Consider the following 14,455-nt stretch of genomic DNA (forward strand, 5'->3'; position numbering starts at 1 on the left):
TTCTTGCGACAATAAAAACATTCTATGTCCTGCGAACTAAATCTTCTTCTCGGTTCTACTGGGCCCTTCCGGGGACTTTCTCCTCTCCTGCCCTGATTTTGTCCTTCCCTTACAGCTGCCATCAGGATTCTGGCTTGTTTCTTCTGATTTTCTTCCTCCCTTCTCACATTCACCTTCTGAGCTTCTCGTAATAATTCATCTAACCCCCTTCCCTGCCAGTCTTCTACTTTCTCTAACTTTTTCCTTATATCTGTCCAAGATTTAGCTACAAATTGAGTTTTCAGCAGGGCTTGACCCACTTGGCTATCGGGGTCTAACCCGGAATATAGCTGTAAACTTTTTCTCAATCTTTCCAGCCATTCGGTGGGGGTTTCATCTTTCTTTTGTTGTTCATTAAAGGCCTTATTAATATTTTGCCCTCTGGGTACAGAATCTCTAATCCCCTGAATTATTATATCCCGGAGATCAATCATGTTATTTCTATGTGCGGGGTCTTGATTGTCCCAATTGGGCCGCTGTAAGGGCCATTTTACATCTCCGGCGGGACCATGCTGATGCCTCTGATCCCAATGCCTCATGCCTGCCATTCTGATCATTCCTCGTTCTTCGTTTGTGAACAAGATCGTTAAAATAGATTCCATCTCGTCCCAAGTATAAATGTTAGGCCCGAGGAATTGATCAAAACGTTCTGCTACCCCTAATGGGTCCTCTAACAAGTGTCCCATTTCTTTCTTAAATTCCCTCACATCCCCGGAGCTGAGGGGTACAGATACAAATCCAACTCCGGGTTGTGGTCCCCCCATAGCAGTCTCCCTTAAGGGATACAACAAGTTTTCCTCCCTCCTTTCTCTAGTTTGACTTCTAGTTATTCTTCGATTAGAAGGAGGAGCCTCTTCCCCAGGTTCTGTGGGGGCTGTTGGAGGGAGATCTTGCTCAGGACCTTGCGGAGGGGGGACATAGGGTGGGGGAGACGCTGGAGGTTCGTCTACATCCCACCTTTTCTTTTTATCATTTTTCTTTTCTTTTAATGGAAACAAATTAGCGGCCTGAGCCGTGCCCAGGATCCATAAAAAGGCGTATTCACTCTCCTCCTTATTAAATGGTCGTTTGTTGTTAACATATATGTTTAATTGTTGGCATATCCAATCCTCTAAGGATCCATGAATTGGCCAATATAAATCTTTTCTTATCTGTTTTCTTCCCCATACCTCCATACAATAATAGACCAATTTCTCCTTGGATTTCCCTTTTCGAGAAGGGGAACTATCCCAATATCTAATCATTAGGCCTAACGGGCTACCTTGGGGTATATCGGGGAGCCCACCCCCACCCCGTATCTCCTGCATGGAACCAGAAGTCCTACTTTTCTTCTGTCCCATCTTCCGAAAGTGCCTTCTTTCACTCAAAATTCACTCACTTCCCTCCGTTCGTGGCCCACGCCCTCGCGGACAATGGGAACCGCACTGTTAGGAGGTCCACACTCACTTCGTCTGGTGGGCTACTAAGCCCAGTGGACGTCTCAGTCACTCGCACCCGGGTACCCAATCCCCGACCGAACGGAACCGCAATATACTTACTCACTCCCGAGTCTTCGTCCGGATCTTTGTGCACAAAAATTACGGGGAACTGCAGTATCTCCTTTCTCTTTTCTTTTTGCTTTCCTATCTCAGTTCGGAAAATCCAGCTGAGCTAAGTCGGAATCTCCTCCGGGACCATCCGAAGATGGGGCGCCCTCCCAGAGTTGAATTCCGAGTCGGCTGTCTGGATCCGAGTCACGGCACCAAATTTGTTATAGTTGAATTTAAAATAAATCAAGTCCGAAATAGATTCAATAAATATTTATTGAGGTAGGAAGGCAAAAGCAGCGCTGGGCGGCCGGGGAGTCGCAGCTCCACCAAAGGCTCGCAAATTCAAGCAAGCTGAGCAGCTCTTTTTATCTTCACGGAGGTCGGGTTTCGACATCTTCGGTACGCCCCTCTGTAGCTTCTTGCTTGAGGTAGTTTAGATAAAATGTTGGTCACAGAATCAGCTCAAAACAATACATTCTGATAACATTGTGGTTAAGCTTTTTGTCAAACAGGAGTTCCCATGTTGGTGTAGCAAGATAACGTTGTGGACATGTCTCTTCTGGTAAAACAGGGAGTTCTCAAGACTGCCACAATGGGTTCGTTCCTCTTGCTTAACTTGTTCGATCAGCAAATCACCTTTAGTTACTTATTACAACCTGAAGTATGAACTGCACTTGCATGGAATGGACAAGCTGTGTAGAACTTGAATGTGGACCAGAAGTTTTTGTTTTGTTTTGGTTTGGGTTGGGTTTTTTTCTCTTTTTCCTTTCTTCTGATCTTTGTATGTTTGTTTTGATAAGGATAATTTTTTGTTGTTGTTGTAAATCTAAGTTTTAATAGGTATTGTATCTGGCTGTGATTGTAAGGCCTTTTTGTAATAATGATTTTGAATTCCTCAATACCCAAGTGCAAACGATCTCAAAAGTTGCACTGCAAAACCGACTCGTGCTAGATATGATACTGCTCAAAGAACAAGGAGTGTGTGGATACTTAAAAGCAAACCATGAACAAGAAGAATGCTGTGTTACAATTCCTAATGTGTCACTACCTCTTTGGGAAAACCTCCAGAAGATGAAGATAGCTGAAGCGACACATGAGCTACAGGAGCAAATAAAGGACACTTGGTTGGGAAACATTTTTGGTAAAATAGGATGGGTATTTACTGGATGGATAACTAACTTGTTGCAAACATTGATTGTTATGATAATTTGCATTATTATAGTATGCATTGCCATTAGTTGTGTTAAGAGAATTATTGTAAAATCTGTCTCTCAGGTAAGGGTTCACCTGGAAACTGGGGAATACCTGGATCTACTTAAGTACTCAGATGAAAATTATACAGACACATTGGCCGAAGAGGAGATGTCTGTGGTGGAACTGTGACTCAGGTCACCGGGTGGAATGAATGGGAGCACCTGGCTAAACCCGTTTCAGAACACAAGAGGTGAGATGCAGGGGGTTGTCATTCGACTCAGCTCCATCTCGCCTCGGCAGACGCTTATTGATCCCTGTCTATGCAGAGATAACTGGGGGGGGGAGCTGTGGAAATGGCTCAGCTTATTGATCCCTGTCTATGCAGAGATAACTGGAGGGGGGGAGCTGTGGAAATGGCTCAGCCCGGGGTGGTCTCAACACTGCATTATAATCAGAACTGAAACCCGAATGGTGCCTTTAACAAAGAAAATGCCCTGAGTCAAGTCCCACCACTATTCAGTGAGTGTGAGACCAGACATCACAAAATAAACATTGCTATCTGGGGGGCCATCAAACCACGGAGATAACCATCCCAGATAGTGTAATCCATTCAAGCACAGTCCCGGAAAAAAGGATATTTAAGTCCAAAGTTTTGGGGAGAAAAACGGGGAATCTTCCAAAGATACAGCTGGCCTGTAGGAGATTCTGCCCCCCTCTCCCTTGTCCAGGATGCTGTGCAAGGTAACTTCCCGGGATTGAGTGGCCTTACCCGAGAGAGAGGGTAAGTGATTTAATAACATACGTATGATGTCTAGCATGCACTCGTTTAAGGTATTCATATCTAGCGCGCTGGTGGTTTGTGTTGTTACTTTTCGGGATCAGCTGTTAGGCGGTAATAGCGTATTCTGTGAATTGTTTTTGTTCTTTTCCCCTTAAATTGCAATGGTGCATTCTTCCATTGTATCCATGAGAACTTGCAATAGTGGCGTATCGGACCCGTGAGTGAAGTCCAAATAAATTGTTAATTTGAACCTCTCAGTGAAGTCGTCTTCTCTCCATCACAGGGTTATGGGAAACATATGCAAATTCAGTCACTTTGAATGGGAGTGCTTACTACACTGACTGTAATATACTGCCCAACAGTTCTTAGGAGCAGTCTGATGGACTGCTGGTTTTTAGAAACTTCAGATTAATGGGCCCTGTATGGATGAGGCTTTACCTCACATGTACAATAAGCACATGGGAACTATTGCACAATTTATTTGTGGATGTGCAATAGCTGTGATGCCTTGGGGGCAAGTCAGACAATGTGCATGTGGCTTTAGCTGGATGACAGCTATGTTGCTCTTCTCATATGTGGTGGTGCACCCCACCCAGGGCCCAGGTGAATCTAAAACTTGTTGCAAGGTTAGGCAAGTCCTAGGTCTTGCTGTGAACTCTGCACATGTGTGCTAGCTGCAGGTCTGCCTTCTAGCTCTGTGGCCTTCCAAGAGTGCTGACTAGGTACCTGTTGCATATGTCAGTTGTCAGCTGTAAGAAAGGCCGGTATTGCTTTTGCAGAGGAGAAAAGCCGTTTCCATCAGAGGTGACACGATAAGGGAATGACTAAGACAAAGAGGCTCCAGCAAAGGCTTGTAGAACATCTCTTATCACACAGACAGAAGGACAAACTGATTCCTACCAGATTAGTGTCTAGAAGGGGAGTCAAACATTTAACCAGGGCTAATGACATTGAGCAAATTTTTACCAAAAAGGAAAGAAAGAAACTAGTCAGATAATCCCTTTAGGTGTAGCATAAGGAGAAGTAAACAGAGGCAGGACATGCGGGAAGAATTTTAGGCGCCTCGGACAGACTGTGAACCCTGGAGTACCCAACCAATGGGAAACAGGGGAGGGAAAAATTCGGCCGGGATTAGGGAATAAAAAGGTGTGTTTCAAGAACTGGAAGTGTGCCTACTTGCTAGGTCACCTGCTCTTGCAAGAATGTTCAAATAAAATGTGCTTCGTATCGTTCACTGCCTGAGCCGTTGTTATTGGATAAGGAGCATTTCTCACACAGCTGACAACGTGCTTGTGTGGGAAAGCTGGTAAATACTGACATGTGCAGTACATGTGTGGGGACAAACACCAGTATGTGGCAAGTGTGGTGGTGACCTGTTTCACCTAGATTTCTGTTACTCGAACTACTTACTGTGGTGTGTTGTGTCTTTGCAGGCAAGAATGAGAAACCGACCCTATCTTTGCAATATGAGACCACGGGTACAGGTGCGGTAGATGCAAAACATGGCGTAATGGACGGAGGAAGGGGACAGCCGGGCGGTACGTGTAGCGCACTCTGAGAACAGCTCTCCCTTGCGCCTGGGCCTTGTGGAGATGGACTACAGCTCCCAGGAGTCTTTGAACATCCCGCGCATGCGCACATGAGGATTCGCGCCTCAAGCGTGGCGGCGGCTCCCGCAGCACCAAGCGCATTCTTCTGCGTCCGGGGGGTGGGAACGTAATCATGGGTCGGACTACAACTCCCATCGGCCCCTCGCACGGCTCGTATGTGCGCACGGCTCCGTCCCGGCTGCACTCCGCCGTTGTTGCCGTAGGTGTGTGTGGGGGAAGGGAGCGAGCGCGGCGGTGAGGAGGGGGGAGGAGGGGGTGAGAGTTTAGTCGCCGCTGTTGTTGCTGCTGCCGCCCGTTTGGACTCATGATTCCTATATGCCCGGTAGTTTCGTTCACCTATGGTAAGTAACGGCGCTCGGTGTTTATGTGTGTCCCTGCACGTGGGGGGGGGGGGCGGCGGTGAGGGGGAGGGGATGCGGCCCGCGCGCAGGGTGGGGGAACGGGGAGGGGGATCCTGAGGTGCCGTGTCTGACCTGGCGCTCGTGCGCTTTTTCTGTCTCTCCCCTTCTCTTCCCCTCCCCCCCACTCCGCCTCCTCCTCCTCCCTCCTCCTGCCGGGCCTCCTGTCATGGCCCTGACTGCCGCCGCCTCTTGGTTATCGTCGCCACAGTGCCCAGCCGGCTGGGAGAAGATGCCAAAATGGCCACCGGCAACTACTTTGGTTTCACCCATAGCGGGGCTGCTGCCCAGTATAGGTAACCGCCGCGACCTCTCCCTACCCTATCCTACCCTACCCTGCCCCTCCCGCTGTCCGGGCCCGGAGCCACCCTTCCCCTCTTCGCCTCCGGTCCCGTGTCCCTGACTGGGATCTCTCCGCCCCCTTGGGGGTGAGTTCTTGGGACTCCTCCCATCCCCCGCACCGTGTGGGGGCCTCTTCTGCACCCCGCTCCTCCGGGATGGTTGTGCTTGGGACCCTTCTGTTTGTCTGTCCCGCCCGTGGGTGTGTTTTCTTATCTTCCTGGTAAAGGCCTCCCCGTATTCCCAGTTGTGTGAGGGTGGGGAGGTGGAGCTGGGCACCACGGAGGAGGAGAATCAGCATCAGCATCAAGTCCCGAGGCCCTTAAATTAAAATGGCCACTTGCATTCAACAACACCAGCGAGTTATGGTCCGCTGCCCCGGGTCCTTCTTCAGCTTCAGGGAAGATGGGGTTTGCTTCCCAAGTTTTTGCCTCCCCCTATGTCAGTGTGGGAGGACGGAATCCTTTTTAACATAGGTTAAAATTACATCAACCCAACCTATGGGAGACTGGATAGTAAGGGAAGAGCTGAAGCACCAGAAAATGCAGAAGACTGTCTCATTCCACTGAAGCAATGTTATAATTAATGTCACTCAGAAAGTAGAGAAGGTACTTTTGGGGTCAGGCATCTTTTAAAAAGGCTTCCTACTTAGATGTCTAAGACTAGGAGCAGGTCTTACAGTGGAGTTCAGGGGTCTGTAACTGTACACCTTGTATAGACATACTGCTTTGTATCTTTGTACTTTTTGTGCATCCAAATTGTGTATCAGAGTGTTAGTAATTGGTAGCACCTATTATCTCACTTGTTCTGAAATCAGATTACTTGATTTGGCAAAAAACAGATACAATCAGGAAGATCTTCACATTTTTTTGCTTTTATTGGAGTCCACATTTAAATCTACATTATTTGTTTCATAAATCTGTAATAAAGAACTTCCTTGACTCCTAAGTCTTGGTTAATGGGAAAAGCAGAAGAATAAAGTAAATATATTAGGGGTTATTAACAAATGAATGCAGATGTATACTACTGTTAACTAGCTAATCAAAATTGCATACCTGACAGTTTCAGGAATATAGTTTTATGGGGGGTCTTGGAATGACTCCCTATCTATTCTTTCCTGGAAATGGACATGTTACATTAATTTTCATTTACTCCAATGTATAATAGTTAAAGGGGTGGATTAAACTTAGTTTGTCGTCTTGTTCTTTTAAGATTAGGTGCTCACAGTATGTTTATGTTTTACTTGACAGTTAGAGTGAAATTTGAAACTGGGTCATCATGGGTGTACTGGGTTGAGCAACACAGGACTAACTTCTCTTCTAATGCTTGGGAAAACTGCACTTTTAGAAGGCTCTAGTGTCTGAATTCATGAAAATATTTACTTTATAGCCAGCTAAGCTATGTGGGATTCAAGGTCTTGGTGTTTTCAAGCCTTGCCAGGTGCAGGGATGAGGAGGAGCGAGGCCTGGGCACTTGACCCAGGCTGGCCAACAGGATTACTTCATACCATGAATGTCACATTCGATATAAATTAGAAAGTTTGCTGCATAGTCTCTCTCTCCCTTGATGGTGGCGGTCCAGAGAACTTTTTGCCCCGGTGCCAGACCCCTGAGGCCTTCCCTTCCTCCCGAAGCTGTAGCACTCACAGTGTCCGACATTTGCTGTCCACTGCTGGGAGTGCACAGCTTCCTGCTGGTATAATTGGCTGAGTATAATTCTTGTTGTATATCTTATTAGTATTGGGATCAATACTGGTTCTTTAGTATTATTGTTAATTATTTGGTCTTATCCTATTAAATCTATTTATATTTCAACCCTCGTGTTTCCTTGTTTTCCCCGATTCCCCTTCCCAGGTGGGGAGGGGTCATCGGGTGATAGAATAATTGTCTAAACGACAATAAATTGTTATGGGGTTTCTCAAACCATAACAATGGGGTATGAAGGAGTTCCTAAATAGCATAGAGGAATTTTTTTTTTGTAAGTAAATAAACAATCTTTAAGTGAATAATAAACTGAGATCCATATATCTGTAATTTTGAAGTGGAGATTAATTTTTTTAAATTACTCCTTTTATTGTGGAGCTGAGGGTGTCTATAGACTTAAGAACCTGAACAACTCGTTTGAAATTTCCTTTTGAATATAAAAACATATAATTGGAATAAAGTTCAAGTTCAAAACTGTTTTTACAGTTAATCCTAAATGTATTCTTGAGAAAATGGAAAAACTGATTGAAAGAAGCTTTTTCTTTTGCTATCACAAGCACAAGATATTATTTCATTTATGTATCAGTAAAAGACTCTGCATCCTATAAATGGTTTGTATATTTACCACATCTGAAAGTGAAGAGACACAGCAATCAGTGTTTAAGCAGTCCTTTAATAAGAATGAATTTAATATTTTGAGCAGAACATAGGAGTCGCTTAAATGTCTAAAAGGGAGCTTACCTTCATGAAGCAGGTTTGTCAGGTCCTTAGTAGCTTGTTTATGGAGTTCTACAAAATGTATATTCCACCCCAGTATATTTGAGAAAGAGATGGTGGTGGCAGGGGAAGATAATAAAAGATTTAATATTGCAACAAGTCCTCTAAGACTGTTACCAGTATTCAAAGTAACAGTTTATAGAATAACAAAATTCCTGTGTCATTAGAAACTAGGATAATAGAGAATACGAATGGATGTTTATCTGCGCAGTTAATACATAGGTGAGTATCCTAAATCTACAAAAAAAAATTGAATTCTGACCACAGAACTAATCCACAGACTTTAAAAAAAGTTGGTCAAAATAGCAAGTTGTTTTAGGAGAGCAAATCAGACACTTGAAACTGAAGACCTTAATTTTTTGGTATGTGTTTTAGAAGTCCCGGTGCTGTAGTTTTTATAGCAAGTAACAGAAACTTTCATAATAATCACATTATTAGATACATTTTTTTTTTTTTTGTTATCTCTTGACAAAATGGCTGTCAGAAATTCTGGTGCACTGGGAGAACTTTAGGCTTCAACTTTAAAGGAATCTCAGTCAGTGCTCCCTAATGATAATATGTAGAATCCTGTTGATTTCAGCACTTCAGCTAAGTGCAAAAAATCTGTGCACTTCTTTTTAGGATACAAGCCTTTCTTGGAATATCTCAAAGTATGAAATGTAAATCTTCATCTGGAGATGTGCAGAAGAAAAAAGCAAAAACAACTTTGCATCAGAAAGAGGAGAGTAAATAGTTTCTGATAAATAATTTCAAAGCAGAAAAATCTGCTATACTAAATATTTGAAAGGTGCTTGTAGTAAAGGTTTTCCATATTTAATTCCAGACTTCTTGTAGACCAGTATAAACCCTGTTGGAATTCCAGTTTCTCAAAATGACAATATTCTAATTTGCATTAATAGTAGTGAAGGGAAAATGTATTGGAACTATTGGGTTCAAGGAAATAGCTGCTTAAAATCAACAGTTTAAAAGAAAATGAAGCTATTGGCATAGAAATCACCGTGCTGTCTTGTGATTCCAGTTTGTATGTAGCCATGTTGGATCATTTAAATACTCCCTCATCCTTCATATGAAGGATAAATTAAAATTTGTCCAAGGAATATAGTCTTAACATTAAATACTAATATTTGAAGCAGTTATAAAGGCCAGATTGGTAGCTGCTCAAATGTTAGATCTTGGATTTGGGAAATTCATTAGTAGTGTGTGCAGGAGTTGACAATGTATTTACTGTTGTAACAGTGTAAGCAGTATAGTTCCCTGAATTGACTAGATAAGAAAGGGAATAGATGTCTGGTTTTATTAGCTCATAAATACTAGTTTTCATAAAGCACACTTGAAATCTTAACTTGTTTCATATTTAATCAAAGGCAGCAAAAGAGCTAAGTGCCCTTTAAACCTGTAAATAATGAGTTAGAAGCATTCTTGTTCCTTTCAGTGTTGTCACTGCATAAAATTTCCCACTGCCCTGCTCAAAATTCTTTGTGTGTACTACCCAGTAATAACATCATAACTTAATGAGAGAAGCATTAAATCATGGAAATGTCTCTGAATATCGCAATACCTTTCTACTTTCTGCTAGTGGCGGTATTGGGGCCTAAGCTTATAAACCTGCATGCAATGCAAAACTCATCTGTTACTTATTTAAGTAATTGTATTAATCCATCTATTAAGGAGCCTGAAATAAATTTGGAATTTGGTGATATTTGTCCTCTCTACTCTGTGTGTGTGTGCATGCATGTGTGTTCTGTAGGCCATCTGAATCACTGTGTGTATATTCAGTCTGAAATGAACAACTGAATATTGTCTTGTCTTTCAAAAAAACAACTGGCATTCTTGATTTAGTACTGGAGAAGAGACATAGTTATACTTTTATTTTAAAGTTGGCTGACTGAAATGTGGGGATGGTGAAGGAGAGATAGGGATGTTAAGAAATGCTTGGACAGAGAAGTGTGCAAATGTGGTGGTCTTGTGTTAAGATTTTGGTTTCTGTTAAGATAAACAATCTTTGAGTGTCTGAGTTTCATCTTAGTAATGTTCATACTGTGTCCCTTCTCTAATGAGATAGGTCACAGATAGGAGATTCTTGGGTAATTAGGAATGATTTGTTAACTTTCAATTGCTATCAAGTAGCAGGAATATTACTGTTGTGGTTTGGGCCTTCACAGATAAAGGCAAGTGTAGCAGTTAGGGTCCAGAGCCAATCACAGCATCTGTGAGTTTAGGTTATGGATCTGAACTACTGCAATTATAGCTAGTTTGGCATTCAAGTGTGGTCTGTGATGTTACAGGATATTTGAGAGTGGTACAAAACAGGAAAGGAAGGTGAAATCCTGTGGATAGATAAGTGGGCTAGTGAGAATTGTTTAGGGGTAGAGTGTTTTTTCACATTTGCTAGTACTTCTAATTAACTTTACTTTTGTCTTCAGTGCATGTCTGTCATGGTTTGGCCTCAGACAGCAACAAAGAACCACTTGCTGCTCTCTCAGGCTTCCCCAATACGGGAAGAAAAAAAGGCAAAATTCGTGGGTTGAGACAAAGGTAGTTTAACAGAACAGCAAAGGGAACAAGAAAACAACAACATGGATAGAGGAATGCACACACACAATTATAGAATTGCTGCTCACAGACCAGACCCCAGATGACTTGGGGCTCACAGACCAGACCCCAGATGACTCCCTCCCCCCACCCCAGCTCAGAGGGGGCATGGCTCACATGGGATAGAATACCTCTGTCCCTGCTGGAACCAGGACATTATCCACCCCTTATTCCATACCATCAATGTCATGCCCAGATCTTACAGGTTCCAATGAATTGCCATCACTTTCCCCTGTCATGTGTGTATATATACATACACATATATATATACAGACACACACATCTATACAATGCTCATAGTCTATGGGCCATCCCTCCAAAGTGTCTGTTGAGTTCATTTAATCCATGGCTTTGGGCTCCATCTGTCAGGACAGTCTCTCAGGGCAGGTGAGATGCTGGGTGGTGCTGGCCTTGTTGCATGCTGTATTTTTGGAGCTTGTGACTGGTGCACCCGGTGTGGCTCATGCCCACAGTCCATGGGCTGAAGATGTAGATCTTGAGGAAGTTGCTGGGCACCAGCTGCTGAGGTCAGTTCTGATCCCATCACCACTGTGCTTTGCTCAATTTTTTCATCAAAGTCCATCTGTCCTTAATTTGGGTGAGTCTTACTGTAGTACAGCTGATAGCAATTAGAGTAACAAGGACATACAGTGGCAGGGTTACTTAGCAATCAACAACACACAAATTGATTCATTGGCTATTCAAACCCAAAATCAGATCCCCCTCCTTCCGCATCACCCACCAAGTGCACCCAGGTCCTTGGGCAAAAGCAATCCCACAGATGGGTTTGCCTTTGCCTGAGGCAGGACTGACCCAGACTGTCTTCCCTGACATATTCTTCATGTGCACTACGGGGACTTTATCCCCTTCTACAGTACGTGGAAGTTTTGATTGGGCAGGGCCAGCCCGATTGTTAGATCCCCTGGTGTTAACTAGCCAGGCAGCCTTTGCTAAATGTGCATCCCAGTGTTTTAAAGTCCCACCACCCATTGCTCTCAGTGTAGTTTTTAACACCCCATTGTATCGTTCTGTCTTCCCAGAGGCTGGTGCGTGATAGGGGATGTGATACACCCACTCAATGCCATGCTCTTTGGCCCAGGTGTCTATGAGGCTGTTTTGGAAATGAGTCCCGTTGTCCGACTCAATTCTCTCTGGGGTACCATGTCGCCACAGGACTTGCTTTTCAAGGCCCAGGATAGTGTTCCGGGCAGTGGCATGGGGCACAGGGTATGTTTCCAGCCATCCGGCGGTTGCTTCCACCATTGTGAGCACAGGGCGCTTGCCCTGACGGGTTTGTGGCCGTGTGATATAATCAATCTGCCAGGCCTCCCCAGATTTGTATTTCAGCCATCGCCCTCCATACCAGAGAGGCTTTAACCGTTTGGCTTGCTTGATTGCAGCGCACGTCTCACATTCATGGATGACCTGTGCAATAGTGTCCATGGTCAGGTCCACCCCTCGGTCACGAGCCCATCTATATGTCGCATCTCTCCCTTGATGGCCTGAGGAGTCATGGGCACCCCGAGCTATGAATAGTTCGCCCCTATGTTGCCAGTCCAGATCCACCTGAGCCACTCCAATCCTAGCAGCCCGATCCACCTGCTGGTTGTTCTGATGTTCCTCCGTGGCCCGATTCTTTGGTACACGGGCATCTACGTGGCGTACTTTCACAACCAGATTCTCTATCCGGGCAGCAATATCTTGCCACAGTTCGGCAGCCCAGATGGGTTTGCCTCTGCGCTGCCAGTTGCCCTGCTTCCACTGCTGTAGCCACCCCCACAGAGCATTTGCCACCCTCCATGAGTTAGTGTAGAGATCAAGTACTGGCCCTTTTTCTCGCTCGGCAATGTCCAAAGCCAGCTGGATGGCTGTCACCTCTGCAAACTGGCTCGATTCACCTTGTCCTTCACTGGCTTCTGCAACTTGTTGTGTAGGACTCCACACAGCAGCCTTCCACTTTCCATGCTTTCCCACAATGCGGCAGGACCCATCAGTGAACAGGGCATATTTCTTCTCATTTTCTGGCAGTTTATTATATGGTGGGGCCTCTTCTGCACGTGTCACCTCCTCCTCTGGTGACATTCCGAAATCCTTGCCTTCTGGCCAGTCCATGATCACTTCCAGAATTCCTGGGCAACTGGGGTTTCCCATTCGAGTTCGCTGTGTGATCAGCGCAGTCCACTTACTCCATGTAGCATCAGTTGCATGATGTGTGATGGGGACCCTTTCTTTGACCATCCAGCCCAGCACCGGCAGTTGAGGTGCTAAGAGGAGCTGTGCTTCTGTGCCAACCACTTCCGAAGCAGCTCGAACCCCTTCATATGCTGCCAACATCTCTTTTTCTGTTGGAGTGTAGCGGGCTTCGGATCCTCTGCATCCCCGACTCCCAAACCCTAGGAGTCGACCTCGGGTCTCCCCTGGTGCTTTCTGCCAGAGTCTCCAGGAAGGGCCGTTCTCCCCGGCTGGGGTGTAGAGCACATTTTTAACATCTGGTCCTGCCCGGACTGGCCCCAGGGCCACTGCATGGACTATTTCCTGTTTGATTTGTTCAAAAGCTTGTCATTGCTCAGGACCCCATTTAAAGTCGTTCTTCTTCTGAGTTACTTGATACAGAGGGCTCACAATCAGAGTGTAATCTGGGATATGCACCCTCCAAAAGCCCACAATGCCTAAGAAGGCTTGTGTTTCCTTTTTACTAGTTGGTGGAGACATAGCTGCTATTTTGTTGATCACATCCATTGGGATCTGACAGCGTCCATCTTGCCATTTTATTCCTGAGAACTGGATCTCCTGTGCAGGTCCCTTGACCTTACTTCGTTTTATGGCAAAACCAGCTTTCAGAAGGATTCAGACTATTTTACTCCCTTTCTCAAAAACTTCTTCTGCTGTGTTGCCCCATACAATGATGTCATCAATGTACTGCAGATGTTCTGGAGCTCCATCCTGTTCCAGTGCAGTCTGGACCAGTCCATGGCAAATGGTGGGGCTGTGTTTCCACCCCTGGGGCAGTCGATGCCAGGTGTACTGGACGCCCCTCCAGGTGAAAGCAAACTGTGGCCTGCACTCTGCTGCCAAAGGGACTGAGAAGAATGCATTGGCTATATCAGCTGTGGCATACCACTGGGCTGCCTTGGACTCCAGTTCGTACTGGAGTTCTAGCATGTCCGGCACGGCAGCACTCAGTGGTGGCGTGACTTCATTCAGGCCATGATAGTCTACAGTTAGCCTCCACTCTGCATTTGATTTTTGCACCGGCCATATGGGACTGTTAAAGGGTGAGCGAGTCTTGCTGATCACTCCTCGAACCTCTAGTTGACGAATCAGCTCATGGATGGGAATCAGAGAGTCTTGGTTAGTGCGATATTGCTGCTGATGCACCGTTGTGGTAGCAATCGGCACCTGTTGTTCTTCGACCCTCAACAACCCCACAACAGCAGAGTCCTCTGAGAGACCAGGCAAGGTAGACAACTGTTTAACTTCCTCCGTCTCCAAG

General features: G+C 45.1%; 1 protein-coding gene and 1 long non-coding RNA gene across 5 annotated transcripts in view; both read left to right on the forward strand.

Annotated features, from left to right (window-relative positions):
• The window catches only part of LOC141735557 (uncharacterized), a 176,587-nt gene that overhangs the window by 85,281 nt on the left and 76,851 nt on the right, over positions 1-14,455 (forward strand). The gene's annotated exons all lie outside the window — the stretch shown is intronic.
• LOC141735522 (zinc finger RNA-binding protein-like) overlaps positions 5,249-14,455 on the forward strand; it is a 71,868-nt gene continuing 62,661 nt past the window's right edge. For all 4 annotated transcript variants that reach the window (XR_012584765.1, XM_074568440.1, XM_074568441.1 and 1 more), the window contains exons 1-2: positions 5,249-5,494; positions 5,763-5,847. Coding sequence is in view for 3 of the 4 variants with exons in the window: in XM_074568440.1 (XP_074424541.1) it covers positions 5,458-5,494; positions 5,763-5,847 (122 nt within the window). In the remaining variant the exon portion in view is untranslated. The remainder of the gene's footprint in view (positions 5,495-5,762; positions 5,848-14,455) is intronic.

Source organism: Larus michahellis, chromosome W (genome assembly GCF_964199755.1).
Source record: "Larus michahellis chromosome W, bLarMic1.1, whole genome shotgun sequence".
Lineage (NCBI taxonomy): Eukaryota > Metazoa > Chordata > Aves > Charadriiformes > Laridae > Larus > Larus michahellis.